The sequence below is a fragment of the Cibotium barometz genome, chromosome 3, assembly GCF_041138505.1.
Source record: "Cibotium barometz isolate CiBa-2024 chromosome 3, ASM4113850v1, whole genome shotgun sequence".
In the NCBI taxonomy this organism is placed as follows: Eukaryota; Viridiplantae; Streptophyta; class Polypodiopsida; order Cyatheales; family Cibotiaceae; genus Cibotium; species Cibotium barometz.
The window spans coordinates 20,857,024-20,884,161 of NC_141048.1; the positions used below are offsets into that span (position 1 = coordinate 20,857,024).

At 39.2% G+C, this 27,138-nt stretch overlaps 1 protein-coding gene across 2 annotated transcripts; it reads left to right on the forward strand.

Annotated features, from left to right (window-relative positions):
• The first annotated feature begins 2,116 nt into the window (after positions 1-2,116).
• On the forward strand, positions 2,117-4,621 carry LOC147639827 (caffeoyl-CoA O-methyltransferase 5-like). 2 transcript variants are annotated; one of them, XM_086774476.1, is made up of 6 exons: positions 2,117-2,254; positions 2,494-2,639; positions 2,708-2,787; positions 2,894-3,038; positions 3,136-3,267; positions 4,024-4,463. In XM_086774476.1, the coding sequence occupies exons 2-6, from the start codon at positions 2,505-2,507 to the stop codon at positions 4,315-4,317; spliced, it is 786 nt and encodes a 261-aa protein (XP_086630602.1). In that variant the 5' UTR covers positions 2,117-2,254; positions 2,494-2,504; the 3' UTR covers positions 4,318-4,463. The 2 variants fall into 2 exon arrangements, with proteins under 2 accessions (XP_086630602.1, XP_086630593.1); XM_086774467.1 differs by having other exon boundaries at positions 2,183-2,399; positions 4,024-4,621.
• Positions 4,622-27,138: the final 22,517 nt, after the last annotated feature.

Here is a 27,138-nt window from a genome sequence, read left to right on the forward strand (position 1 = left end):
GGGAAATTGCAAACTACTCAAGCAAGAGGAAATGTTATAAGAATGTATTTAAGCCCTCTTAAAAATATTATTCTACTCTCTTAGATAATTTGGGGACACCTAGATTGTCTTTGCATCATGTTATAATTGAGGATAATTGCAATCTCAAGCAAGAGAGAATGTTATAAGAATGTATTGTCAGTCCTCTTCTTAAAGATACCTAGATTAAATTCTACTCTCTTAAATAATTTGGGGACACCTAGATTGTCTTTGCATCATGCTATAATTGAGGATAATTGTAATCTCAAGCAAGAGAGAATGTTATAAGAATGTATTGTAAGTCCTCTTAAAGATACCTAGATTATCTTTGCATCATGCCAAATTATGTTAATATTGTGAGTGATGCCATTTTAAATGTTGATACACACATTTGGTGCACATTGATGTATGCTTGCGGCTTCCTATGTTTGTTGTAGTAGGTTGGTTTGTATGGTAGGATGATTCTTGGAGTACTTACACATGATGAACATGTGTGGGGTGATAGTTTGTATACCTATGGAATAATTGTTTACCAATTTATTATTGGATATTTTATAGGTGTTCTTTTATAGGTGAAGAGGACTCAAAAGATTAAAGTAAAAGTGCACAAGTTATTATTTTTGAAAGGCATTCATTATTTTGGACAAGCTTTGTATTTATGTGCTAGCTTGTGCACATCCATTTATTTATTTTTACAAGCTTAGACTGGAAGCATATACTTGTAAATATTTATTTTGTAAAGCTTAAAAGCTTTCCTCTAGCCCCAAGTAATCTAATATTGAAGAGCTCTCTATTTTGGGTAACGAGAGAGCGCCGTGCAAGAAAAAGCATAACTTTTGTATTTTTGGAGGCTCTGGCCTATTTTAGCAATTGAATGCTTAAAAATAGTCATGTGTGTGGAATAGGCACCACACATGAGGGAGGAAGATTGCACCCAATGTTTGTGTCGTACAAGAGTTAAGTATTTTTCATGTGTTAATTCTAAAGCTTGGTTTATGTTGAATTTGTTGCAATAGCTTAAGTTGAATGGTAGAATAATTATTTTTCTTGAGAAATTATCTTTCGCAAATTCGTGGATGGGGATCCTTGTGTCAGATTTTCCCATATTAGCACATACTGAAAGCACATGTATAATAGAAGGGGTGGGCCACAAGCCTCAAGTTTGAAGGCCACCTCATAATCTTTCTCTCTTTTGAAAGGACATATTTTGGACCACCCTCTTTCCAATGTAATCAAGGTTTCGAATAATTATTCACTCATCTTATGAAGGATTTGAGAGGTGGGCCTCCTCTCTTTAATCTCTTTCTAATGCATGCATGCAAGTTATGTGACAACATACCAAAAAGTGTCGTAAGTGTTTCATTGACATCAAAACACCTAATTTTTATAAAAATGTTTATTTTCTTTGCAGTGTTACTACCATCGTTTTCTTACAATCTTGAGGATGAATGTTTAGCTACATCTTGTTATCTAGGAGTTAAAAGGGGACTACTGGGGAAGCTTAGGGTTACACATCACAGTGCACAGAAGAGCTTTGATAGTCCATTGTCTACGTTGCCACAGACATGGCATTGAAATATTACATCTTTTGTACCTTTACATAGTTGGATGCACGAAACAAAAAGAGATGTCTGGGCATATTTTTTATAATGTGATTGAATGAGAACAAGGCATAATTGCTTGTGATTCACACTTTTGATTTGTTGAAAAGTTGCCCGCCTAGCTCATTTAAGAGGCAAACTCCCTAGTCAATGGGTAAAGGAAACATGGGCATGAGGTGGTTGCTAAGTAGGATGTGAAAAACTTTGGGCAGGGAGAAGTGTGTGAACAATTGAAGATTGAGGGGCATGCACATGAATGTGAAAAACCCATGAGTTGAAGCAATGCGAGAAGGGAAGCCCATTTTCACCTAGTCAGAGAGGTTGAGCACGTAGAGGAGAATGTAGAGCGCGGTGGACAAGATGGGCTTATTGGGCAGATTACCCTAGGTGTGCCCAATACCCTAGGTGCACAATGCAAGAAGAGTGGTGGCTAAGGATATAATGTTGAAAGACAAGTTTTGATCCACCCTTCTTGTTGCAATGTGATCCGGGTGTGTATGGAAGATAGGGTAAAGTGACAAAATGGTGATGAAGGCCCCTTTAGAAAACCTTTGAGGGCTGGGTATTCACCTGCTTTAACACCACCCACCATCAACAACTCACCTGCTGCTCATCAAATGTCTCTTTTGGTGTTGGTGCGCCTGCCCCTTTCACTTGTCTGTGCAGAAACCTTCCCTTTAGCTCATAAGAAAACAGTATAACAAGGCCTTTGCCCCTCCTTCTCCTCTTCATCCCCTCTTGCTTCCCCCCCCCTTTCTCACACCTTGAAGCAACCCACAGGTTGCCTTAACCTCGCCCTTTCACGCATTCTGTGCTCTCAATGTGGATCTCTGTCTACAGCTTGCTTACCATAACCGTTGCTGTTGTTTGACAGGGATACCCACCATGGCTGCACACGTTGACAGTGCTCAAGCCCAGAGACAAGCAGAGGGTGCCCATGGAGACCAGGAGGACAAGAAGAAAGGAAGGCATTTGGGGGTTGGCCACAAAAGCCTGTTGCAGAGCGATGCATTATTCCAGGTATGTTGTCATTATACGTGCTAATAATAAGAGATTAAGCTTTGCTTAATTTTTAATTTCCTGTGTAGTACATTCTCGAGACGAGTGTCTACCCTCGTGAGCCAGCGCCCCTCCGAGAGCTCAGAGAGATGACTGCTAATCACCCCTGGTTAGCTTTCTGTGAACTCTTGTAAATCGCATTCAAGCTGCTGCCCCAGTTCATTAATTGCCTTTTAGCTTACTCTTATTACAATTAAGGTTTTGATCTTTAACAGGAATTTGATGACCACATCAGCCGATGAAGGCCAATTCTTAATGCTTCTCGTGAAGCTTATAAATGCCAAGAACACCATTGAGCTTGGTGTTTACACTGGCTACTCCCTCCTAAGCACAGCCCTTGCTTTACCAGAAGATGGAAAGGTGATCCTTCTGCGTCTGTGTTTTTTTTTGAAATTAAAAAAAAAAACCTTAACCTTAGGAGGTTAAAAATTTACCCCTCTTTTTTTTTTTTGGGCAGATTATCGCCATGGATATCCATAGGCAAAACTATGAGCTCGGTGTCCCCTTCTTGAAGAAAGCTGGAGTCCATCATAAGATAGATTTCCGTGAAGGAAAGGGTATTACCTTGCTTGAAGAGTTGATGCAAGATGTAAGCAACTTTTGGTTTTAGCACTAGTGTACCTTAACCCTGGTTGGAATATATTCACACATGTCCTTTAGTGACCACATTAAGGGCCTTCACACACGACCACGTATGGCCCGGAAATTTTCCCTAAAAGAAAGAGCGGGAGTGGGGAGATGGATGGGGTGGACCAATGTCAGAAAAAAATGTCCTCTAGTGTAATTTTCACGGCTCGAATTGACAAAAACCAGCTGCAATTTTGCATGTCCTTAAATTTAAAAATTCAAATCCCTAAGCTTGGGCGAGGGAGACACACAACCTCCCGGGCCGCCCTCCCTTTATAGGATTCTCCTCCTCTTTTTTGAAAATGGCTAATCTTTTTTTTTTTGGTTTGTTGTGCTTGTGTGCGTGTGCTTTCATGCCACAGTCAATCAGCTAGCAGGTTTTGAACCCAACAGCTCTTGCATGAAACTTCAACACCTTACCGCTAGGCTGTATCTTCATTGGCGAGTGAGGGCTAATCTATTATGGTCCTAACTTTAACTAACCTAAATCTAACTTCAATAGCTCCACCCCCCATCCACATCTTTGTTCCAATTGACTACCAACTCTAATCAATCCAAACTTAACTTTGTTTCACTATAGCCTCACCCACCATTGAAACCTCGGTTCTAATTGACTACATTAACTCCAATTAAATTGACTTCATTTCACTTGGGAGCAAAGCAAGCTCCACCCACAATCCAAATCTAATTTATGTTTATGGGTTTACTTGAACTGTAGGAGAAAAACATTGGCTTCTTCGATTTCGTGTTTGTGGATGCTGATAAGGACAATTATTTGCATTACCATGAGAGGATAATCAAGCTAGTGAAGGTGGGTGGTTTGATTGGGTATGACAACACATTGTGGAATGGCTCCGTGGCTGCCCCGGATGACACTCCATTTCCCAAGTATGTCAAATACTACAAGCCTTTTGTGCTTGAGCTCAACAAGGCTCTTGCTTGTGATCCCCGCATAGAAATCAGCATGGTGCCCATTGGAGATGGGATCACTCTTTGTAGAAGATTGGAGTGAGTATTGTATGGCATATTATGCCACCATAACTATAGCAAGGACTACCTATGGCACATGCGTCCAAAGTTACACATAATAAATAAGGTAGGAAAATCTATGCCTTGCTTTAAATGCAAAGAATGGGCAATGTAACCATATTTTGCTTTAAATGTAAAGAATGGGCAATGTACCATATTTTGTGTGGGCCATCATGTCCATGCCATACTCAAGATATTCAAAACTACCATCACATTCCCATCTTTGCATCCATGGGAGGATCTCAAAGAAAAATATTCAATAAATTCTTGGCTGCCCACTTCCATGATGTACGATTGACAAGGTTGCTTTTAATTCATTTGTTTATTGTGTATGAAAGGATTGGGTCTACTTCACACATTGTGTAGAAATGCAAAGTGAATGCAAAACGTCTATCATCATTCTAGCCATTTGAAATGTATGCAATATGTGATGTTTACATGAGCACACAAAGTATGTTACAATTTTCTTGAAGAAGGCTTTCTTTTTGTTTTACAAAGCTAGGTTAATGTTAATGAATAATTAATTAGGACATACCTTTTTTTTGGTTTTTTTTTTTCAAATTTGACTTTTTGGATTAACTTGTCACCATGGCCATCTTGTGCAAGTGATTTGAGGGTCCCCCTTTATCTTTTTCACATGGTGTGAAATCGCATCAACAAGTCACCTTCGCATTAAACTCAAATTCTTCTCTCCTTCGTTTAGCATTGAATTATTCATTTGTCCATTTAGATCCCTTTTTATTATTCATTAAATCCTATAACCTTATCTTGGATGACCACCACAAAAAGGATTTCTCCCCTAGATTCTCTATGAAAATCTGTGTTTCCTCAAATGCAAAGATTGGGCAATTCATCATAATTCTTGTGGGCTATCTCTAGACCAATTTCTAGTTACAACCTTCTCCAATGTCCATATCATAGTTCCCTTGGGCTATCTCTGGACCATTTTCTAGGTAGTACGACCTCCTCCAATGTCCATATCATATTGAAGATATTCAATACAAACATGATGTGTACCATTGACAAGATTACATACCATTTGATGAGTTATTGGCTACCCACTTCCACGATGTGTAGCATTGAAGAGTTTGCTCACCATTTATTGTTCACCATGTGTGTAAGGATTAGGTCCACTTAATATGTTGTACATCCACATGCAAAGAAAATGCAAGTTTCTCATTATAACTATTTGAATTGTATACCGTATGTAATCTTTAATGAGGGCACAAAGTGTCTTACAATTTTTTTTGGTGGGAAAGTCTTATAGATCGAGTTTGATAGTATAGTCACATAATGGTAATCAACAACTAATTAGGGATAATAATTTGGTTTTTAATTTTAAATCTTTTCACCATGATCATATCAATAGTTAATTAGAGCAAATACTTATAATTTTTACTTTTTGGATTAACTTCATCAGTGTGGTAATCTTGTGAAAGGGGTCACCCTCCCCCCTTTTCACAGACAATGAGACTTGGCATCCTAGTCAACCTTATTTTAAACTCCACCACTTAATCACTCATTTATTTAGCTTCCAATCACTCTGTCCATTTAGATCCCTTACACTCCTTAAATTTTATGACTTTGAAGCTTTTAATGGTCCAAATGTATGGTGTGAATTTCCATTAATGAACCACAATCTTAAAAAAGGCAAGGATTTATTAATTTACAACTTTAAAACCTTAAGTGGTTCGAATATATGGTGTGAATGTTCATGAAAGAATTTCATGTTATCATGCAACAACATGCATGTGAAGAACATAATGCTACCAAAGCTTTCTTCTCTATTGTTGATAGCTATGTTAGTCCTCCCAAACTCCTATGTTGTAGCAACTTCACATAATCCTTAAAAATGACATTTTATAAAATTTCTTAGAAATTTGGAACAAGAACCATATTGGACAATTGTTTCCAAAGAGCCATGATGGTAGAAGACACTCTCAAATATGATGATCAAGACACTGATGAGGAAGGCTCATCCTCCATCTCATGCTTCAGTAGCTAGAACACATCCAATAGAAGGAGGAGTCATCACATACAAGTGGAAGGAGGAGTAATCATATCCAAATGTAAGGAGGAGTCATCACATCCATTGGAAGGAGGACTCATCACATCTAAATGGAAGGAGTCACCACGTCACAAGATGCATTAACAAAGCCAAACAAGGACATAGTGACCATGTTATAGGAGGAACTAGGTGAGTGACGAGGAATCATCACATACAAGTGGAAGGAGGAGTCATCACATCCCAATGTAAGGAGGAGTCATCACATCCATTGGAAGGAGGACTCATCACATCCATTGGAAGGAGGACTCATCACATCTAAATGGAAGGAGTCATCACATCACAAGATGCATTAACAAAGCCAAACAAGGACATAGTGACCATGTTATAGGAGGAACTAGGTGAGTGACCCTAACCTACCAAAACTATAGCATTAACATGATTTGGTCTAGCGTTCCATTTGTAATGGGAATTATTCAGCTATACTAAGTGCCCGCATTGAGTACAAGAAGGTGGTATTGTTGCCAAATTTTTGATAGAGTGGGAAATGATGATACTCAAAATTTTATGTATGGGGAACTAGTCCACAAAGGGCACCCATTCCACTACCTATTATTCCACAACAACCATATACATCTCCAATAGTTTCTAGCATTGCCAAGGAAATGGAAGGTAGTGTCTGAGGATCAAGGGTAAGTTAGCAATGTTTTATACTACACAGAGGATGAGAGAGGCAACTTCATCCAGTGCCATAGTACACATTAAGAAAGCCAATGGAGTGTTTTGGATGTAGAGGTAATCACTGCATTGCAAAAGATCCAAATAAACTGCAACAAAGATAGTATCCACACGTGTGGAGACAAGATCACCCACCAAGGTCATGCACACCACTTAATCTACTCATGCCAAATGTGATAATAAAAGATAGAACCAAGACAAGGAGAAGTGGTTTGCCTTGCTTTGATGAGGTTGCAAGCACAAAGACAAGAAGAGCCTAAGGAAGAGGAGAAGGTTCCCAATAGTGTAACATGAGAAGAAGAGGAGGTGGAGATGGAAGGCAAAGAAAGATCAAGGAAAAGAAGTAGAGATTGACATCCAAGAAAAGGAATTAGAGGAGTTAACAAGCTTGGATTCAAGTGGTGTTAAGCACGAGAACATAAGCATGATCAGTTTGCCTAGAACATCCCAACAAATGGAGAGGTAGATGTGATGTTCTGTTATGGATAAATGGAAGTCCATGTGATGTAGGGAAAACCAAAGCTTATACGGAGATCTTGAGCTATTCTTAGCTCTTCGGGCATTTCTCAATGGAGAACTAAAGGCGAGGTTACCACAATTTGCAAATGTGGATAGACCCGACACGCTTCAAGATGAAGGGGAACATTGGGATCTACAACCCAACCTAGATGAAGACTCGGTCGTTGAAATACCTGTTAACAAGTTGGGACAGTACTTTGAAGGTGACGAATCTAATGCGACCCTCCCCATTACTACCAAGGGATTAACTCTAAAGGGAATCCTTGATGGTGGTGCTGGCGTGAGCATTGTAACTAAAAACTGTTGGGAATCTATGGGAAGACCTCACCTTGAAGTCACAAACATAGTGGTTAAGATGGCAAACGGAACCATAGCTAAACCTATTGGTTTCTTCTTCCAATGTAATTCTGCCTATGGAGCATAAAAACTTCCCAAGGGTAGAAACCATCATGGATGGAGGTTCAAGCACAAATATTTGTACCATAATTGGAGTTGACTGCTATTAGAGAAGTTAGATATTGTTATCAAATTGGCACAGCCATTGATTCTTTTCCATAGAGCAATTTCTATCTGGGATTTACTTCATCTATCGTACCATAACAGAATCGAGTCTCGTTTTAGGGATCCATCAGTTTAGCCTAACCCCATCAAGTCCTATGGGTTAGCCAACTGCCCAACCATTGTCGTGATGGAATTCATTTAGAAATTTGGTAAGGTTTTGTCCCGTGCACCAGGGAGAAAAGAGTTCCCAGTCCCCCTAGCCGGATCTTCATACAAACTTCATGCTAGTCACACCACTTACACAGCCAATATGAAATTACCTTTTTCATCGATTCAGCTGTTAATGAAATCATAGTATCATTGATCATAATCCCTCCAAAATATCTAGTTGAGAATTATCTGCGCACTAGGGTGGGCTGATTCATCGCACTAGCCTGGGCCCTCAGAACTAGGCAGCATCACAATCACTCGCCTCAATCGGCAAACCTCATTCTCCCAATGGTATAAGGGATACCATGGGCCAACTCCGAGCCTTACTAACATCTCCGCCATCCAGCTGTACAAGCACAAGAAGGGGACAGCGTCAAGGCAGGGAGAGTTGTACCTATAACTTAATTTAACCAAGATAACAATCCATTTACTCAACTAAACCATAGGACTAGAATCCATGTTACCTTCTTCAGAAAACAATCTTTTTCACAAAGATTTTTGCATTTCAACTTGAGATTGTGGTGGATAAGACATTCTTTATTTAGGCATATACTGTTATTTAAAAGAATACAAACTTTAAATAGTAAATCAATCAAATAGATCACTATTAACTCTTTATAGAGAAACTGGGGCCATACCTCAACCCCTAAGAACAATATATAATTGAAAAACAAAATATGTATATACCTTATAGAAATTTGTCGTTTATCATTGCCTTTGCTCGTTAACAAGAGCTTTAGAACTTGAAATATGAGAATAGAGTCTTCTAATACCTTGTCTTTTGATTGAAATCATCCAATAATCTCCAAGCTTTATCTTCTCTTACTCATACTGTGACTCTTCTTTCTTTCTAAGGTCTATGACAAAATAGCCTTCTTCTCTTACAGGGCTACGGGATACTATTCTTTCTCTAAAAGAAAAGCTATGGAGTTTTGGTCTCTTCCTCTGAAAGACCATAGCAATCTAAGCTTCTTTTCTAAGATATTAGATAAGAATGAAGGGATATATACATCTCAAACTCTAGGATTACCTTGAGGCTACTTTTGCTGCCTTCTCATAGTTTTCTCTGTGTAGAGACCCTGACAAAAACAGCAAATTGTTTCGGCCATAGCTCTCTGATAAAAACTCAAAATATGGTCATATAATCAGTCAAAAGAACGCGAAGGCATTTGGTCTACAAGCCAACGTGGACAGAATAGGCAAAAACGTCTGTAAATAGCCACAAACGCGCCATCTTTAGAAATACATTGTTTTTCCATATTTTTAGTATGCATGGACTCTAAATGTGTAAAAGTACTCTAAATATGACCTCTTATCACCTAAATTCGAAATTCTATTTTTGGGGATACTTATCTCTTAATAGAACTATTCTTATGTTCTTATTTCTTTTAAGATTTTTTTGGAGCTAATATTTTTATTCTAACACTTTCCTAATGTTTCTAGCCTTATTGTCTCACTCTTCTCTAATTACACTCTCTTTTCTTATTGAAATCTATATTAAAAGAGACACATACATACATGGCTTGGGAGGGACCTTATAGGAGAGGGTATGGAACATACAGTTGCCACCTCGACTCTATTGTAGAGTAGGCTTTCGGCAGGATCTTGCGTGTGAGCTCAAAAGGTGTTATCTGCATGAGTACTTTGAACATCAATTTTGGCTTTAATAATGGGTTCCCTGCTCGGATTAGGCCTTCGTACTTTGCAGCTGACCAAGATTCCAGTACATCTTCATCAGTAAAAGGTGTTATGTCATCCCGAGGGTGTAGAGTATGCACCTCATCGAGCTGCTTGTGTGTGAAGATACATTCGTTGCGGCCGGCAACTCCTTGAGGTCTAGAGTGTTAGTGGGAAATTCAACATGTGGTAAAGAGCAAGCGAAAATATACACTCTGCGTCAGTTTTGTTAATAGGAGATACACTGGAATAAGGATTTAGAAGCTGACTAGGGAGAAAAGTAAACATTGGATATGTTATTGAAGTGGAGGACTCGGGGGTTTCTTCTTGCCATTCCCCTAAACTGGATGGAGGTTGGGGAGGTTTAACAGTTTTCATAAACTCTTAGAGTTAGGTGATTTCTTCTAGGGTTGCATTTGGACATTCTATATGGGCATGATCAAAATCATAAAGTACATTACTTAGCATAGCCTCCAAATGTTTGTGTATTTTTCTGTATAGCTTTATGATACCCAAGGGGTGATATAAGGTAGACTCAGAAAGGTTTAGGTATTGATACAAAGAATAGACTAATGTTGAACTAAACTAGTTTTCCTTTGACCGAAATCACCAAGAATCTAGTTGGACAGTTCGACAAATGATGGGTAGATTACCCTGATGAGAGATCAAGGACTCTCATTATGTAAGATTCCTCCCTCTAGCTTTTGAGGTGTGCAGGTGTAAAAACCTCCCCTTCTGATCTTATAATTATTCCCCTCTCTAAAATAAAAGAAAGTACCTGTTTTATCCTGTTTTGGCTTAGAGAGAGAAAATGTCTAGTGGGAGGTAATTCAAAATTGAGATATTTTTGGATATAAAAATCCTCTTAGTGTCTAAAATGGTTTCCCTTGAAACAAATATTCAAAAAGAAACTTCCAATGTGCAATTGGAATAAATTGAAATAAGGTAAAAAGGACCTTAGCCTAAGGGTCCAGATTTTTTGAAATTTTTAAATTAAGGTTCCTATGGACCAATTAGATTAATCCAAATGTAGGGAGGAGATAAATTGAAGAATAAAAGGAAATCCCCCCAAAAATGAGTAAATACTCACATAAGATGAAGAGTTGACTAAGGAGGACAAGGTTATTAGTTAAAAAAGAAGAGATATTCAGTTGAAATGATGTATTTTGACACCTCAGTCTGGGAAAATTTCCCTCATGAAGGAGGCGCCTATTTCACATGTGTGGTTGAGTTTTAAACTTACAAATAAAGAGATATTTTCATCTCTCCTCTCTCCTGCTTCAACTAAATCCAAAAAGTAAGCTAAACTGACCTAAAAATGGTCAAAAATTGACCAAACTGATCTGGAAAATTCTAGAATCAATTTGCTTGGTTAGAGGCTCACTTTTTCCTATAAATGAAGCCTCCCCCTTTTTGTAAATGGTTAATAGTGTTTTATGCACTGTTACTCTACTCTTCCCCCCAGAGCCAAAAATAGTGAATTTATTGATAATTCATTAGTTTTTGACCATTTCCTCTTCAAAAGAATTGGTGGCCACTCTTGTTGCAAACGAGAGTAGATCCCTCAAACCATCAAGCCAAAGGAAAGCTCACAAAAATTCATGTAAGCTAGAAATCCTACTTTTTCTTTATTCTATTTAATGGTTTTCTAATTTTTGTTTTCTTTAAAATGAAAAATGATGCTATACCTTGTTGGAAAGGCTTTCCCCCTCTCTTCATTCTTTATCCTAGATGTGTAATCAAATTGTTAGAATTAAACTTTTCATATTGTTTCTCTTTAAAAAGTGGAATTTGATTAGTTTAGAATGCTTTAAACCATTTGGGATAATTTCTAAGTAACTTGAGAATGAAAAAAATTGAAAAATGGTCAGCCATACAAAGGAGGTTATGGCAAAATTTTCTTAAATTTTGTGAAATAAGTTTTATCTTTTATTATTCAAAAAGAGTAATCCCCACCGCTTGTGTATTCTAAAAGTGTTATTTTTATTCTATGCATAGAAAAATGCATATTAGAAATATTTTTATAATAAAAGTGTTATTTTCATTAGAATTAATTTCTATGCATAGAAAGATGCATATTGGGAATATTTTGATTATAAAAGTGTTACTTTCATCAAAATTGATTTTTTATGCATAAATAGATGCATAAAAGATTTTTTTATTATAAAAGTGTTACTTTCATTAAAATTGAATTTATGCATAAATAGGTGCTTAAAAGATTTTTTTTATAAAAGCGTTACTTTCATCAAATTTTGATTTTATGCATAGAAAGATGCATAAAGAAATTTATTTTTATTTCAAAAGAGTTATTCTCATCAATTTTGATTTTATGCATAGAAAGATGCACAAAGAAATTTATTTTTATTTCAAAAGAGTTATTCTCATCAATTTTGAATTTATGCATAGAAAGATGCATAAAAGATTTATTTTTATTTCTAAAGTGTTTTCTCCTTAAAATTGAATTTATGCATAAACGAATTTTTATAAAAGTTAAAAGTATTATTTCCCATTGAAGTTGTTCTTATGCATAAATAGATGCATAAAGAATCTTTATATAAAAAATAAGAATTCTCTTACATTCTGTAAATAGATGTGATGAGATGGGATGCGAATCAGATAGATGGGAATGAATGGATGGATGTGATGAGAATAGAAGTGATGAGAATGAGAGGTAAATAGATGTGATGAGATGGGATGCGAATCAGATAGATGGGAATGAATGGACGGATGGATGTGATGAGAATAGAAGTGATGAGAATGAGAAGTAAATAGATGTGATGAGATGGGATGCGAATCAAATAGATGGGAATGAATGGACGGATGGATGTGATGAGAATAGAAGTGATGAGAATGAGAGGTAAATAGATGTGATGAGATGGGATGCGAATCAGATAGATGGGAATGAATGGATGGATGGATGTGATGAGAATAGAAGTGATGAGAATGAAAGGTAAATAGATGTGATGATATGTGATGCAAATCAGATAGGTGGGAAAGAATGGATGGATGGATGTGATGAGAATGAAAGGTAAATAGATGTGATGATATGTGATGCGAATCAGATAAATGTGAATGAATAGATAATATGTGATGCGAATCAGATAAATGTGAATGAATAGATAAGATGTGATGTCATGTGAATCAGGATGTAAATGAATGATATAGGATGTGAATGAATGTGATAACATGTGAATCGGGATGTGAATGAATAATAAGGGACGTGAATGAATGTGTTAGTATGTGAATCAGGATGTGAATGAATGTGATGTGATGTGAAATGGATGTGATAAGATGCGATGTAAACTGGATAGATGTTAATGTATGTGAAGTGATGAGATGTATGGGCAGATGCAAGTAGATGTGATGATCTGATGAGGATAAATGAGGAAATAAGTGATGAGTTAGAAAAAGATGTGATTAGATGAGAATGGGAATACTTATGAAATGAATGTGGATTCATGTGTGGGTAATGTGGATTGATGTGGATGGATGAGTGGATAATGTGGATTGATGTGGATGATGTGGATGGATGTATAGATGATGTGGATTTATGTGTGGGTAATGTGGATTGACGTGTGGATTGATGTGGATGGATGAGTGGATAATGTGGATTGATGTGGATGATGTGGATGGATGTATGGATGTATGGATTAATGTGTGGGTAATGTGGATTGACGTGTGGATGATGTGGATGGATGAGTGGATAATGTGGATTGATGTGGATGATGTGGATGGATGTATGGATGATATGGATTGATGTGCGGGTAATGTGGATTGACGTGAATGGATGTATGGATGATGTGGATTGATGTGTGGATGATGTGGATTGATGTGGATGGATGTATGGATGATGTGGATTAATGTGTGGATAATGTGGATTGATGTGGATGAATGTATGGATGATGTGGATTGACGTGTGGATTGATGTGGATGGATGTATGGAAGATGTGGATGGATGTGTGGATAATGTGGATTGATGTGGATGGATGCATGGATGATGTGGATTGGTGTGGATGATGTGGATGGATGTATGGATGATGTGGATTGATGTGTGGATGATGTGATTGGATGTGATTTGATGTGGGAATGATATGATGTGATAGGGATCGATGAAAAAAAAATGGTGGGAATATGAGAAAAGATGGGGACTAATGTGAAAGGATGTGGAGTGATGAAAAAAATGGAAATATTGTTAGAACTGTATTTGTATGTGAAATCTGTTTTTTAAATGACTATTTTATGTCAAGAATGCTGGGGGAGAATTTTGACCGTCTTGTGAATGAGGATGTGGGGAGACCTATCTGTTAAAGTTGCAACTACTGACGGAGAGTCAACGGTGGACGTCTCGCGTGTAGCAAGGTCAAGGTCTTAGTCGGCAAAACATAACCAAATCTTTATAAAGGAATCCCACCAATACAGTGGTCGGTAGGTGGTTGGCTAACCCATGGGCCGGTTGGGGTTATAGGCTAGATCAAGGGATTCCTGCGAAACAATTAAGATACAATTAGTTACGTTAGTTAGATTAAGTCCTGAGAAGACCTTTCTTTTGTGTGGGAGGGAATTAGCACAGCTGTGCCTCGATAAAGGAGGAAAAAAGCGGTGATTCTATGGATCAAGTACAAGTCTCTTCTTTGATCTTACCATGTGACTTCAGGTTCAATCGGATCAGTTTAACTAGCTAAGACTTTGACTCGTTAGATTAATTCCCCTGTTAGAAGATTTTCCCATGGTGGAATCGCCCGTGCCTTCCGGATGAGGGAAGTTTTTTCGGGCTCGGTTTCAGAGGAACTATCGGGCTAGGCTCTTGTCCGGACATCCGCGGGGGCCCCGAGTGTGGATCCCTGCCCCATGCGAGAGGCTGACGCTGCTTCCGCTGCGGAAAAGAAAGAATAAGAATCAAACTCCTCCACATCTAATAGTGGGGAAGACTCACCATTCAATGAAGAAAGGGTGCTAGGGGGCACCGCGGAGGGGGCAGGGGTCTCACAGCTAGTATCAGAGCTTTGTTGAAAGCTAATAAGGAGAAATGATTTCTTATCAAAAAATTGTAATAAAAACTCAAAAAGAGCATTTACATATTGTATTTTTATTCCTTAAGCTTCATTAATGAAGTTTTTAAATCAAAGAATTTGATTTTATAGATGGAACTTCCACACTTATCTGGTGTTCCCGACCTCACCCAGTCACAAGACATGACTGCGTATGCCTTCAAGCATCTCATCTCTTCCACTACAACTCGAACGAGCCGAGCCAGACTCGCAGGCCATTTCAAGGATCTATATTTTCTTGACCCAGTGGAGAGACAGCAGCACAAGTGGTTTGCAGAGCAGTATGTCCATGCCTCTTGTGACCAGCATGCGATGCTGAGGCAGAATCTCTCATTGACCATGATTTTGATGAAGCTGAAAGTGATACATGGTGTTATTTTATATCACTCAAGGCCTCGAAATTTCAGACTTTCTTGCCAAATCTACAGACTCCTTAGTCGCTTTATTCCTAAATAAGGAGAAGATAGTAGCTCCCTTGGCAGTAAGGGAACATTTGTATCAGGGCATGTCTATAGCCTAGTACCGTCGTCTTATGCATCTCCCGAGGAGATTTTGACTTCTGGAGCCGAGCTGCTCTATGTACATATTGCAACTTTTAGATAAATAAAGAAATGTTTTGTGGAGAAAAATTCCCTGTTGTATAAGTGATTATTTATGGACGAACTGATAAAGCAAAATCTGTTACCAGACATATGTCATAGATCTCCAATAAGATCATTTATCTTGTTTAAGAAATTATTTTCCGAACCTCTTAAGTCTTAGGATCTTGTGGACAATATCAAAATAAAATTTTAATAATATATCATTTTTGGCATAATCATGAGGCGAGGAAACTGTGGCCGTCAGCCAGACCCCCTCTCTCTGAAGAAGAAGAGCCTGACCCTGATGTTCGCAAGGCTCTTCACACAGAACTCAGCCAAGACCCTTCAAAGGAGAAGGGGAGAACCTGGGCAAGGCTGTGGAGAAATGGGTGGTGGAAGCTATGGAAGAGTATTTTGATGTCACAGGCTACAATGAGCGGAGCAAAATGGCTCTTGCCAGGCTGAAAATGGAAACAGCCAGGGTGGCATGGAGAAACCATTGTGACACCAACCATCTGGACATGAATACCCAGTCCTGGAACAATCTTAAACATTAGGAAAAATGTGGACTCATTTTTAGGCCCTCTAAGAATGCCAAGTCATCATTCTATTACGAAAAGGGACATCGTGGATAACTCTATCCATAGTACCTCAAAACTATATCATGTAACATATCATTGGAAAGATCTTGATGAGAGGCTTCTAACGCACCAACCCTCCGATAAATTTGGAGTTTTTATGCTCAAGTTATGGCCTCCCCACCAAAAAGTAACCTTAAAAGTTTCGTAAACGGAAGCCTCACCCTTATTGGTCCTTATGGAATATTCCCTAAAAGTGAGTCCAAATTTTCCCTAATGACCTATTTGAGGAAGAGATTTTGTCCCCCCCTGGGTTTTTAGAAACCAAGATAAATGAATTTTTAGAGCTAAACCAGGGGAGCAAAACCATCAAAGAATATCACTAGGCATTTGCTCTTCTCCTCAAGTATTCACCACGTCTAGACGAAGAGCAAGTCGTGGCCAAGTTCATTCGGGGAATGAACAAACCCCTAGACACATTGGTCAAGAATGCCAAGCCAGTGTCCATGGTAGAAGCTGTCAGAATGGCAAAGGACTTTGCCAAAGCTTTCATTATAAAAGTCCCACCAAAGCCAGCTCCCTCATCCTTCAAGAGATTCCAGACACCGGGAAGTTCTTCCAACCTTCCGCCTCCAAAGAGACACCAAGGTCCCAACCAGAATCTGGAGACGGGAAGCTTCAGGAATGAAGGAAGACCTTTCCCTCGAAGTTCTTTCTCAGGAACTCTGGCTCTTTCAAGAATGCAAAGGGAAGAGCTTCGAAGTGAGAACAGGTGCTTCGGATGTCAGGGGTTTGGGCACCAGCTCAAGGATTGCCCATCTCCTTCTCTAGGCTAAGGAAGCCGGGGTCCCAGAATTCAGAGACAGACTCCTTCGTATCAGCCCAATCAGGGCCCCCCACGCCAGAATCAAGGCAACCCCAAAAGAGTGCCAGCTCAGCCTACAGCCTCCATGCAAAGCAGTCTCCAAACTCCCTCCTAGAATTGGAACAACCAGAGAGAGAGAGTTCCACCTCAGACTGCAGCAGCTAGAGCTGTCACTATAGCTGATGAAGTGGAGGAAGAAAAAGGACAGATCTATGCAACAATAGAGCATCAGGGGTATAACCGTCAATTTTCAGTCCTCTAGACTCCAACAAAGTACCAGGGCAAGCAATTCAAGCTTTTGATTGATTCAGGCAGTGCTCATTCTTTTATTTCCGGAGGATGTTTGCGTAAATTAGTCCTAAATCAAAAATCAGGGAAACCTATGCAAGTGGAATTGGATAGTGGAAAGATTCTTTTCATACACCTTGAGACAGACCTTATTCAGTTTAGCCTAGATGGGAATGTAATAGAGTGCCAGTTCAGAGTCCTACCCTTGGGAGTATATGACAGAATCCTTCGAATGGATTGGCTCCGTAAGAATCAAGCTGATATTCATTGTCACAAAGGAACCATCTCTTTCCTTGACCTTCACGGGAATAAAGTTCAAGGAACTGGAATTTCTGGATCTCCAGTGCTGCAATTAGTTTTGCTTCTAAATTATTAAAAGGGTTCAGAAAGAGGCAAGCTGTTTATGTCGTTAAGATGAATCTAGTAGACATAAAATGCAAGGCTAAAGAACCACAGTGGTTAAGTGAGTATGTAGATGTGTTTCCTGAAGAGCTGACTGAGATGCCTCCGTCTCGCGAAGTAGATCATGAGATTGAGTTAACCCCAGAGCTCAGCCAGTAGCCTAGCGTGTATACAAAATGCCAGTTTGTGAAGCCATAGAACTTAAGGAGAAGTTAAGACAACTGTTAGAGTAAGGATTCATTAGACCCAGTGTCTCACCTTGGGGTGCGCCCATTCTCTTTCAAAAAAATAAAGATGGAACGTTAACACTTTGTATTGACTACAGAGGATTGAATCAATTAACAATTAAAAATAAGTATCCTATTCCTAGGATTGATGAACTTCTGGATCGGTTAAGTGGGACCCAAATGTTCACAAAGATAGATCTCAAATTCGGGTACTACTAAATCAGAATCAAGGAACAAGACATCCTGAAGACAGCATTCAATACTCGCTATGGGCATTATGAGTTCACAGTCATGCCGTTTGGATTGACTAATGCCCCGGTTACATTTAATCGTCTTATGTAGGATATTCTTAGAGGATACTTGGATGATTTTGTTCTTGTATTCTTTGATGATATCTTGGTATACTCAAAGAATGCTGCTAATCATGAAGATCATGTGTGCAAGGTCCTGGAAATCCTAAGGAAACACCAACTCTTTGCAAAGAAGAGCAAGTGTTCTTTCTCTATTGACCAGGTGTGGAACACGTGGGATTCATAGTATCAAAAGATGGGATTTCTCCTAACCCCGCATAGATCCAAGCAGTCATAGAATGGCTAGAACCCAAGACAATAAAGGAAGTCAGAGGATTCCTAGGATTAACGAGATGGTATAGGATCTTTATACCCAGGTATGCTCAGATAGCATCCCCTTTAACTAACCTTCTCAAGAAGAGTACAGTGGAAAGATTACCCTGAAGAAGATGCAACTTGGGAAGATGAAGCTACACTCTTAAGGGATTATCCCCAATTCATGACGAGATGAGGACATCTCGATTTCTTTAAGGGGGAAAGGATGTAACATACCCATCCTCACTAATAAAGAAATGTTCATGTAATAGATAAATTTATGCGTTTTTATGGTATAAAAATCAATGATTTCATTAATTAAGTCATTTCTACTTAGAATCTTCAAATTCTGAGCCAAATTTGAATTCTGCGCACGATTTTACTTACAGCATCCAAAACGGACACCGAATTAAGCTTATACGCGAATTTAAGTCATTCTAGTTAAAAAGCGACGACCTTTAAACCTTAATAAATGTACGATCGAGCATCCGATTGACGAACGGTCTGAACCCCAACGACCAGGAGAACCTCTCGGACAAAAAAAAAATTTCGCCCCTCGGGGCAGTCCGACACGCAAATCGAGGCGGACGTCCCAAATTTGGGTACCCCGCCCCAAAATTTGGGCCGTACACACTTACTAGGGTGCCCGTACGATGGCCGCCCAAGAACCAAAGGATGGCTGCCCACTATGTGGTCCACACCTACCCTTACGTGGACACCCGTGATGCTGCCCCCCAGACCAGATAAAGGTACATGCGTACCACTCCTTTCCCAGACAATTGACACCGTACCTTTTCCCTAGACCCATGCAGGCCACTGATCCATAGCCTTTGATGGTACACCGTCATTTCATCCTTGCTTTGCGCACCTTGCTTTGCGCAGTGCCCGTACCCTCACCCCTCAGCTATATAAACTCCCGGGGTGCTCCACAGGCAGCAAGCATTTCTGTGAAGCGTATGCCTTGTTGTATCACCGTCCGTACCATCCATACCGTCCCTGTATAGCATACTTGCTGCAGTACAGTTGCCCTTGCAGCCACGCCTCTCACACCCCCTCATTTGCCTCTTTTCAGATAAGCTAATTTTCCTCCATCCCCCTCTTGCTAGAGGCAGTGTCCTTAACTCTTCTCCCCCCCGTGTGAATAGGCTTACAGCAGCCCCTCACAGCCCTCTCCACGTTTTTGGCCTTAAGGACATCTCACAATTCCCCCCCCATTTGCGTAGACTTTAATAAGGGATTTTTGCCTTTAGATAGAGTTCATATGCTATAGTCTTTTGCTCATACGGTGAGCAAACGATCTCAGAATTGAGATCTGACTGAAGCGTTTCGACCGCAGCAGCGAGATCTACAAGTCGACATCCAAAATGGCCCCATCCCGAAAACGTCAGAATATTGCCCCGAGAGGAGCACGCAAGAACGAAATTAGGAAAGATGCTCCCGATATGGCTCCAACCCTCCCACTTCAAGCTCCTCAAGTAGATGGTGGCCAGGTTAGCTTGGTTATATTTTAAAGAAGTATTTTTTTTCTTATTAGTGCTAATAAATGTGTATCTTTTTCTTTTAAAGTAATGACATAAAGTTGTATGAAGTTATGAATTGTGTAATGTTGTATTCAATAAATTGCATTGAAATTGTTATCTTTAAAGAGTGCAGTTTTCCTGGCTTCAATGCTAACTCCGTTCTGTGCTTGTGTAGCCGGGCGGCGTCGTTAGCAAATCCTGAGATTGGCCCAAGGCATCCCTCATACCATTGGGAGAATAAGATTCACCGATTGAGGCGAGAGGTTATGATGCTGTCTAGTTCTGAGGGCCCAGGCTAGTGCGGTGAATAAGCACACCCTAGTGCGCAGACATCCCTCTGAGGGGCAGGAGGATCGAGTGATGGAGCCTGAGAGGGCGACAGGCCGGCTTGAGTCCTCGCCAGCGGCCGACGATGAGGTGTATGGTCCCGTAGGGTTTTGCCCAGCATGTAGAGGTTGGAAGGCCAAATTCTAGATCATCGGCAGAATAAAGGAAAAGAATAAGAGAGCCAGTTTGGCTTGTATGGAATTGACTCATGTATAAACTTTTTATATAAATATATCTTGTCTTTGGCATGATTGCATTGTGTAAAAAGGTTGTTTTAACAAACCTTGTGAAAAGGGCCGTAATTAAGGAACATGTTTATTTATGTCAAACAGTGTGGTAGGATTAATTAGAAAACAAATTGACGCGTGAGTAGGGTGGAAAGTGGGAGGATGGAATGCCCCGATGGCACCATCCTACGGATGGGTGGACCCGATTAGTCGGGTAGCTTTCCAACAGATTAAGTGAAAGCCCTACGCTAGATAATTGGGTTCTTAGGCAACTCTATTCTAGAAGACTAGGTCAGTGGCTGTGCCTTGCATGGATGAGGAAAAAAGCATTGCCTCTAGAAATCAAGTCTAGTAGTTGCCCAATTTATGATAAATTACCCCATGGGTGATTTGACTTTTAGAAGATCACGCTTCCCCTGTGGGATAGGACTAGGTCTTACCTATGAATCGTATCCTTGCATCTCTACATGGTCAAGGTGTCGATAAATAGGAAAATTTTCTCTAAGCTAAGACTTAGTGGACTATCTTAAGTGTTTTCCCTATTTTAGAGGGGGGAACCTTACATTTACCAAACCCTTTGAGGTAGTTATGGATGCCAGTGGGTTTGCCTTAGGCGGTGCTCTTATGCAGGAAGGTCATGCAGTGGCCTATGAATCCAGAAAACTCAAAACACATGAGAGAAATTATGCCGTCCATGACTTGGAGTTACTCTCAGTAGTTTATGCTCTGAGGTTGTGGAGACATTATCTTTTGGGACACAGGTTCACCTTGATGACAGATCATCAAAGTCTGAAGTGGATCTTCACCCAAAGGGATCTCAACATGCATCAAAGGAGATGGATGCAGACCCTGCAGGAATTTGATTTTGAAATCAAGTATCAGCCAGGGAAAGAAAATGTGGTGGCAGATGCGCTCAGTAGAAAAGCCTCCTTGCTTACAATTACAGTGGTGTCATATCCATTAATCAGTGAAGCAAGGGAGAGAATCATGCAGCATGACAAATTCTTTGCCCCTATTGCTACCCCTTCTGATGCAGGAAAGAAAGACTCCTTAGGAAATGAGTCGAGTTCTTGGGTACAAATTGGATGAAGGATGCATGTATTATAATAATCGGCTATGTATTCCCAATGATGAGGGAATAAAGGGAAAAATTATGAGAGAAGCCCATGACAGCCTGATAGCTAGACATCCAGGGTTTATAAAAACCTATATGTCTCTAAAGAAAAGCTTCTTCTGGCCAAGACTCAAAAAGGATGTACTTGATCATGTGCGGCAATGCTTAATGTGTGTTAGAGAGTCACCACAGATGAAGTGGGAATGTATTAGTATGGACTTTGTCACGGGATCACCTTCAGTAGTGCAATCAGGTTACAACTCCATTTTTGTGGTAGTTGACAAGCTAACCAAAGTTGCCCATCTGATTCCATTGAAAGAAACATACACTGTAGTGGATGTTGCTAGAGTTTTCCTTAAAGAGATCTTCAGATTGCATGGCTTACCCAGGAGGATAGTAAGTGACAGAGATCCCAAATTCACATAAAAATTCTGGACTGCATTCTTCGAACAGTAGGAACTTTCTTGGATCTTAGCACAGCCTATCACCCCAAAACAGATGGCCAGACTGAAAGAGTGAACTAGGTAATAGAAGATATCCTTTGGTCATGCTGCGGGGGCAGGGAACCCAAGAAGTGGTTAAGCCATTTGCATCTAGTCGAATTTGTTTACAATGCTTCTTATCATCAAAGCATTGGGATGAGTCCTTTCAAAGCTTTTTATGGACAAGATTACCTTACACCGTTGACTTGATCTAACCCATTGATCAGAGTCAAAATGTCCAGACAAATGATTGATCACATGGACCAACAAATGTAATCAATCCGTAAAGATATAAAGGCAGCCCAAGATAGGCAAATGCAGTATGCAGATAAAAAGAGATCAGAGAGAGAGTTTGAAGAATCAGATATGGTCTTCATTCGAGTAGGACCAAAGAGAAGTTCCTTATCCTTAGGGAAGTACAAGAAGCTCTCTCCCAGATAATACTGTGGCCCATATGCTGTCATAAAGAAAGTGGGCGATCTAGCCTATAAACTTCTTCTGCCTCCCCATCTCAAGGTACATAATGTATTCCATGTCAGTTTGCTTAAGAAATATGTTCCCAGCCCGAGTCACGTGCTTGATGATGAATAATTGATCTCTCCGACTCAAGGCCAGATGGTACTCAAACCTCAAGAAATCCTCAACATTTGGGAGAAGATTCTCAGGAGCAGAGTCCTTAGAGAATTTTTAGTCAAGTGGAAGTTCTTCCCTCTAGAAGACGCCGCCTGGAAGAAAGAAGAAGAGTTGGCGAAAGATTACCCCCACTTTGCGAGATGAGGACGTCTCGCATTTTTCAAGTGGGAGAGGATGTAAGATTCCTCCTCAGCCTGAATAATGAATAGGCTCTACTTCAATCCCTTGTAATCATTTCCTATTTTTGAATACAAGAAAATATTATTTTTCCTTGTTTTTGCCTAGTGAGATGAAAAATTCTAGAGAGTGGTAATTTAATATTGAGATATTTTTGGATAAACAAATTCTCTTTAGTGAAGGAGTCAGCCACCTTGGATGAAGCCTTAGCAAATCCAAAGTGGAAAGCCCCGATGCAATCTGAGTATGACAGCATCAAAGGACAACACCTAGGAGCCAGCCGACCGACCACCAAACAGAAAGGTAATTGGTACCAAATGGGTTTGGAAAGGTAAATATAAGGCTGATGGCTCACTTGAAAAATACAAAGCTAGGTTGGTTGCATAGGGATTTGCACAGATAGAGGGTTTCGACTTTGATGAAACCTTTGCTCCCACATCTTGTATGATAACTATCAGGGCATTACTTGCCTTGGCTAATCACAAAAAGTGGCCAGTCTTTCACATGGATGTCAAATCAGCATTTCTGAACGGCCATATCAAGGAGGAGGTATTTGTAGCTCAACCACCAGGTTTTGAGATGCCCAGATCAGAAAACAAAGTTTGCAGGCTCAGGTGTGTCGCCTTGGCTGGGGGGTCCCAGGGTGGCTAGCACCCCCCTGGCGGGGGTTCGGGGGCAGGAGCCCCCAAGGCGACAGTATGAAGAATATTTCCTCGGATACCAGGTCCATCATCATTAGTGGGCAGTGTGGTCAGTGGGCCACGTTCTTATATGGACATGGTTACCGCCATGAGCTAAGTCATCCAATGCTTGTGAGTATCCACCCCCTTCTATACTTCATACTACATACTCCATCCAGAGTCTTTAGATTGCCCATCTAAGCTCTACTTGAGAGCGCACAGGTGGACAGCACCATCACTTGTATCTCTGTGGTATAATCATACTATATACTCCATCCAGAGTCTTTAGATTGCCCATCTAAGCTCTACTTGAGAGCGCACAGGTGGACAGCACCATCACTTGTATATCACTTGTATCTCTGTGGTATAATCAGAATTTTAAATTCTCTCCATTGTGTATATTGCATTCTCTATTATGCTTTGTCTTGCTATCTCTTTCCGTTGTGCCATATTCTTATAGTTAATTAGAGTCTTTGATTAGTGTAAAAGAGAAAAAGATTAGTGAAAGGATTAATCTTTGATTAATTTTTAATAGCATTCAATGAGTAGATGCTCATGAGTTGTCAAATTGTCTATTTTGAGAGTCATTTATGAGGGGTGTAAGGGGTGTCATAAAAGGTTGACTTTTTTGATTCCCACTAACTTTTTTCTTTTTTGGGAAAATGCCCATATCTCCTTAATTTTAAATTCAAAAAAATATATCCCTCCAAAAAAGGAAATTCGTATTTCCCACACTAAACTCCAAAATAATAATAGTAAATCGAAAAAAAAATTGGTTCACATCGTGAACAATTTTTGCACTTTCACAGCCTAAGGTTTCACACCCATATCTCTTTAATTTTAAATTAAAAAATATATATCCCCCCAAAGAAAAAGAAAATTCATATTTTCCACTAAACTCCAAAAAAATAGTAAATCGAAAAAAAATGGTTCATGCCGTGAACCATTTCTATACTTTCATGCCCTAAGAGTCCGCGCCAAAAAAGAAATTAAAAAAAATGGTTTACGCGGTCTAAGGTTTCACAGCCTAGGAGTCCGCACCAAAAAATAAAATGAAATAAAACTGGATTTAATTTTTCCGTGAAAGCGTGAAACCCTAAGGTTTCATGGCGTGAAACACTTCATTCATGCCCAAAAAATAATAATTGAATTTAACTTTTCCATGAAGTCCGGTTCACGAGACGACGTGAAACACTTTGTTCACGCCCCTGTTGCAAAAAAAAAAAACAAATTTAACTTTTTCGTGAAGTTTGGTTCATAGTGTGAAACCCTAAGGTTTCACTACTTGAAACACTTCATTCACGCCCCCACAAACAAAATCAAAATCAAAATTGATAACATTTATGAAGTCCACTTCACGCCATGAACTGCACCCAGCTAGTTCACGACGTGAAAGTGGGTCCATCGTCCAAAAAAAATGACTCTAAAAAACACCCCTCTTTGGAGACTCGTATCTCCTAAATCGTATATATGATGAGAGGGCACTCTAAAAAAATGACTCTAAAAAACACCCCTCTTTGGAGACTCGTATCTCCTAAATCGTATATATGATGAGAGGGCACTCTAGGGCTCATTAGAAAGCTGACATCGAGCTCTTCAACTTTGGTCTTGGCCATCTGAAGTCAAAATCGATTATTTTGGACTCTGATGTGACCAGTAGCCCCAAAATTTTACCCGAAAATCGAGGTAAAAAATAGTCCGAAAAGCACGAAAAATCGTTTAAAAAAAAAGTACGAAAATGATGTCAAACCATATTCGGGTTACTTTTTGAGGGTCTAAATGACAAAATCTCGCGCAACTCAAGGAGACAAAGTTGTAGTACTCCAAAAATACTACAACTCTCTCACACAAAGTTTTTCAAAATTCCTTTTGGAATACCCTAAAAAACGTGATGCGAAATAGGAAAAAAGATGTGGATTTAATGGTGATTTGTGTGTGATTTGGTGTAGAATAGCTGTCTTTTTGTTTTTGTAAAGAATGTTTTTTTGCTTGATTTTTAGCTTAATTTGTTGCTTTTGTTGTTTTTATTGTTGTGTTATTGTGGTTTTTCATGTTCTTAGGCTTGCACATAGGTTGTATTAGGCTTAGTTTGTATCCATTGCATCAAACAATGCAATAGAATGCAATTTTTAGTGAATGTTAGCTCTCTTTAGTATTAAACATAGAACTAAGATCATTAATTTTAGCTTAATTGTGTGTTTTTTGTTGAAATTGTTTGCATTAGCAAGCATTAAGAGTAGCTTAATGTTTCAAAAAAAATCTTAAAACCATCAAGGGTTTTTGAATTTGACTAATTTCTCTTAATGGACTGGTTTTGATCATTAAGGGTAATTAATCTTGTTCAAGAGGTAAAAACTTTAGAAAACGTGTTAACTGGGGTCTAAATTTATCATGTGAGTAGTCAAAACTAGTGTTTTTGAGTGTTTTGAGAGCATCTAGATGCATCAAAACACCTATTTACATCAATTTCTTCGTCAATTGGAGGAATTTGACTCTCTTTGCTTAATTTTGCCTTAAAAGAGGAGACCAAAATTAAGAGTCTAATTAATCTCCTATTTTAGATTAATTTACACATTGGTTGATGCACATAGATTAGCATTCCCTTGCTCTATCCAATGATGTTCTCAATTGTGTGAATTAATCAAGGATTAGTGGTTAATTAAAGTCTTTGATTCGTGTAAAAGAGAGAAAGATTAGTGAAAGGATTAATCTTTGATTAATTATTAATCACTTTTTTACATAACTCATTAAGGCTAATGAGCATTCAATAAGTAGATGCTCATGAGTAGTCAAATTGTCCATTTTGGGGGTCATTTATGAGAGCGGTGTCATAAAAAGTTTGACTTTTTTTATTCCCACTTACATTTTTGAAAAAATATCCATATGTCCTTAATTTTAAATTCAAGAAATATATATCCCCCTAAAAAAGAAAACTCGTATTTTCCACTAGATCCCATAATAATTATAATAGTAATAATAGTAATTTGAAAAAAAATGGTTCACATCGTGAACCATTTCTACACTTTCATGACCTAAGGTATCACGCTCTAAGAGTGCACCCAAATAAAAAATAAAAAAAATGGTTTACGCCGTGAACTATTTCTGCACTTTCACGGCCTAAGGTTTCACGCCTTAGGAGTCCGCGCCCAAAAAAAAAGGGTTTTAATTTTTCCATGAAGTCCGGTTCACGGTATGAAACTTTAGACACTCCGTTCATCATGCCCAAAAAACAAAATCGAATTCAACTTTTCCATGATGTCCAACTCATGGGGCATGAAACCCTAAGGTTTCACTACGTGAAACACTTCATTCATGCCCCCGTAAAAAAAAATCGAATTTAACTTATTCGTGAAGTCCAGAGTTCACGGCGTGAAACCATAAGGTTTAATAGCGTGAAACA

What these genes read in the sequence shown, in the direction of transcription:
- LOC147639827 (XM_086774476.1), top strand. Translation starts at nt 2,505, where the DNA reads ATGGCTGCACACGTTGACAGTGCTCAAGCCCAGAGACAAGCAGAGGGT. An exon ending in CTTTACCAGAAGATGGAAAG is followed by an intron (nt 3,039 to 3,135) that starts GTGATCCTTCTG and finishes TTTTTTGGGCAG; the next exon opens with ATTATCGCCATGGATATCCA. An exon ending in TTGAAGAGTTGATGCAAGAT is followed by an intron (nt 3,268 to 4,023) that starts GTAAGCAACTTT and finishes CTTGAACTGTAG; the next exon opens with GAGAAAAACATTGGCTTCTT.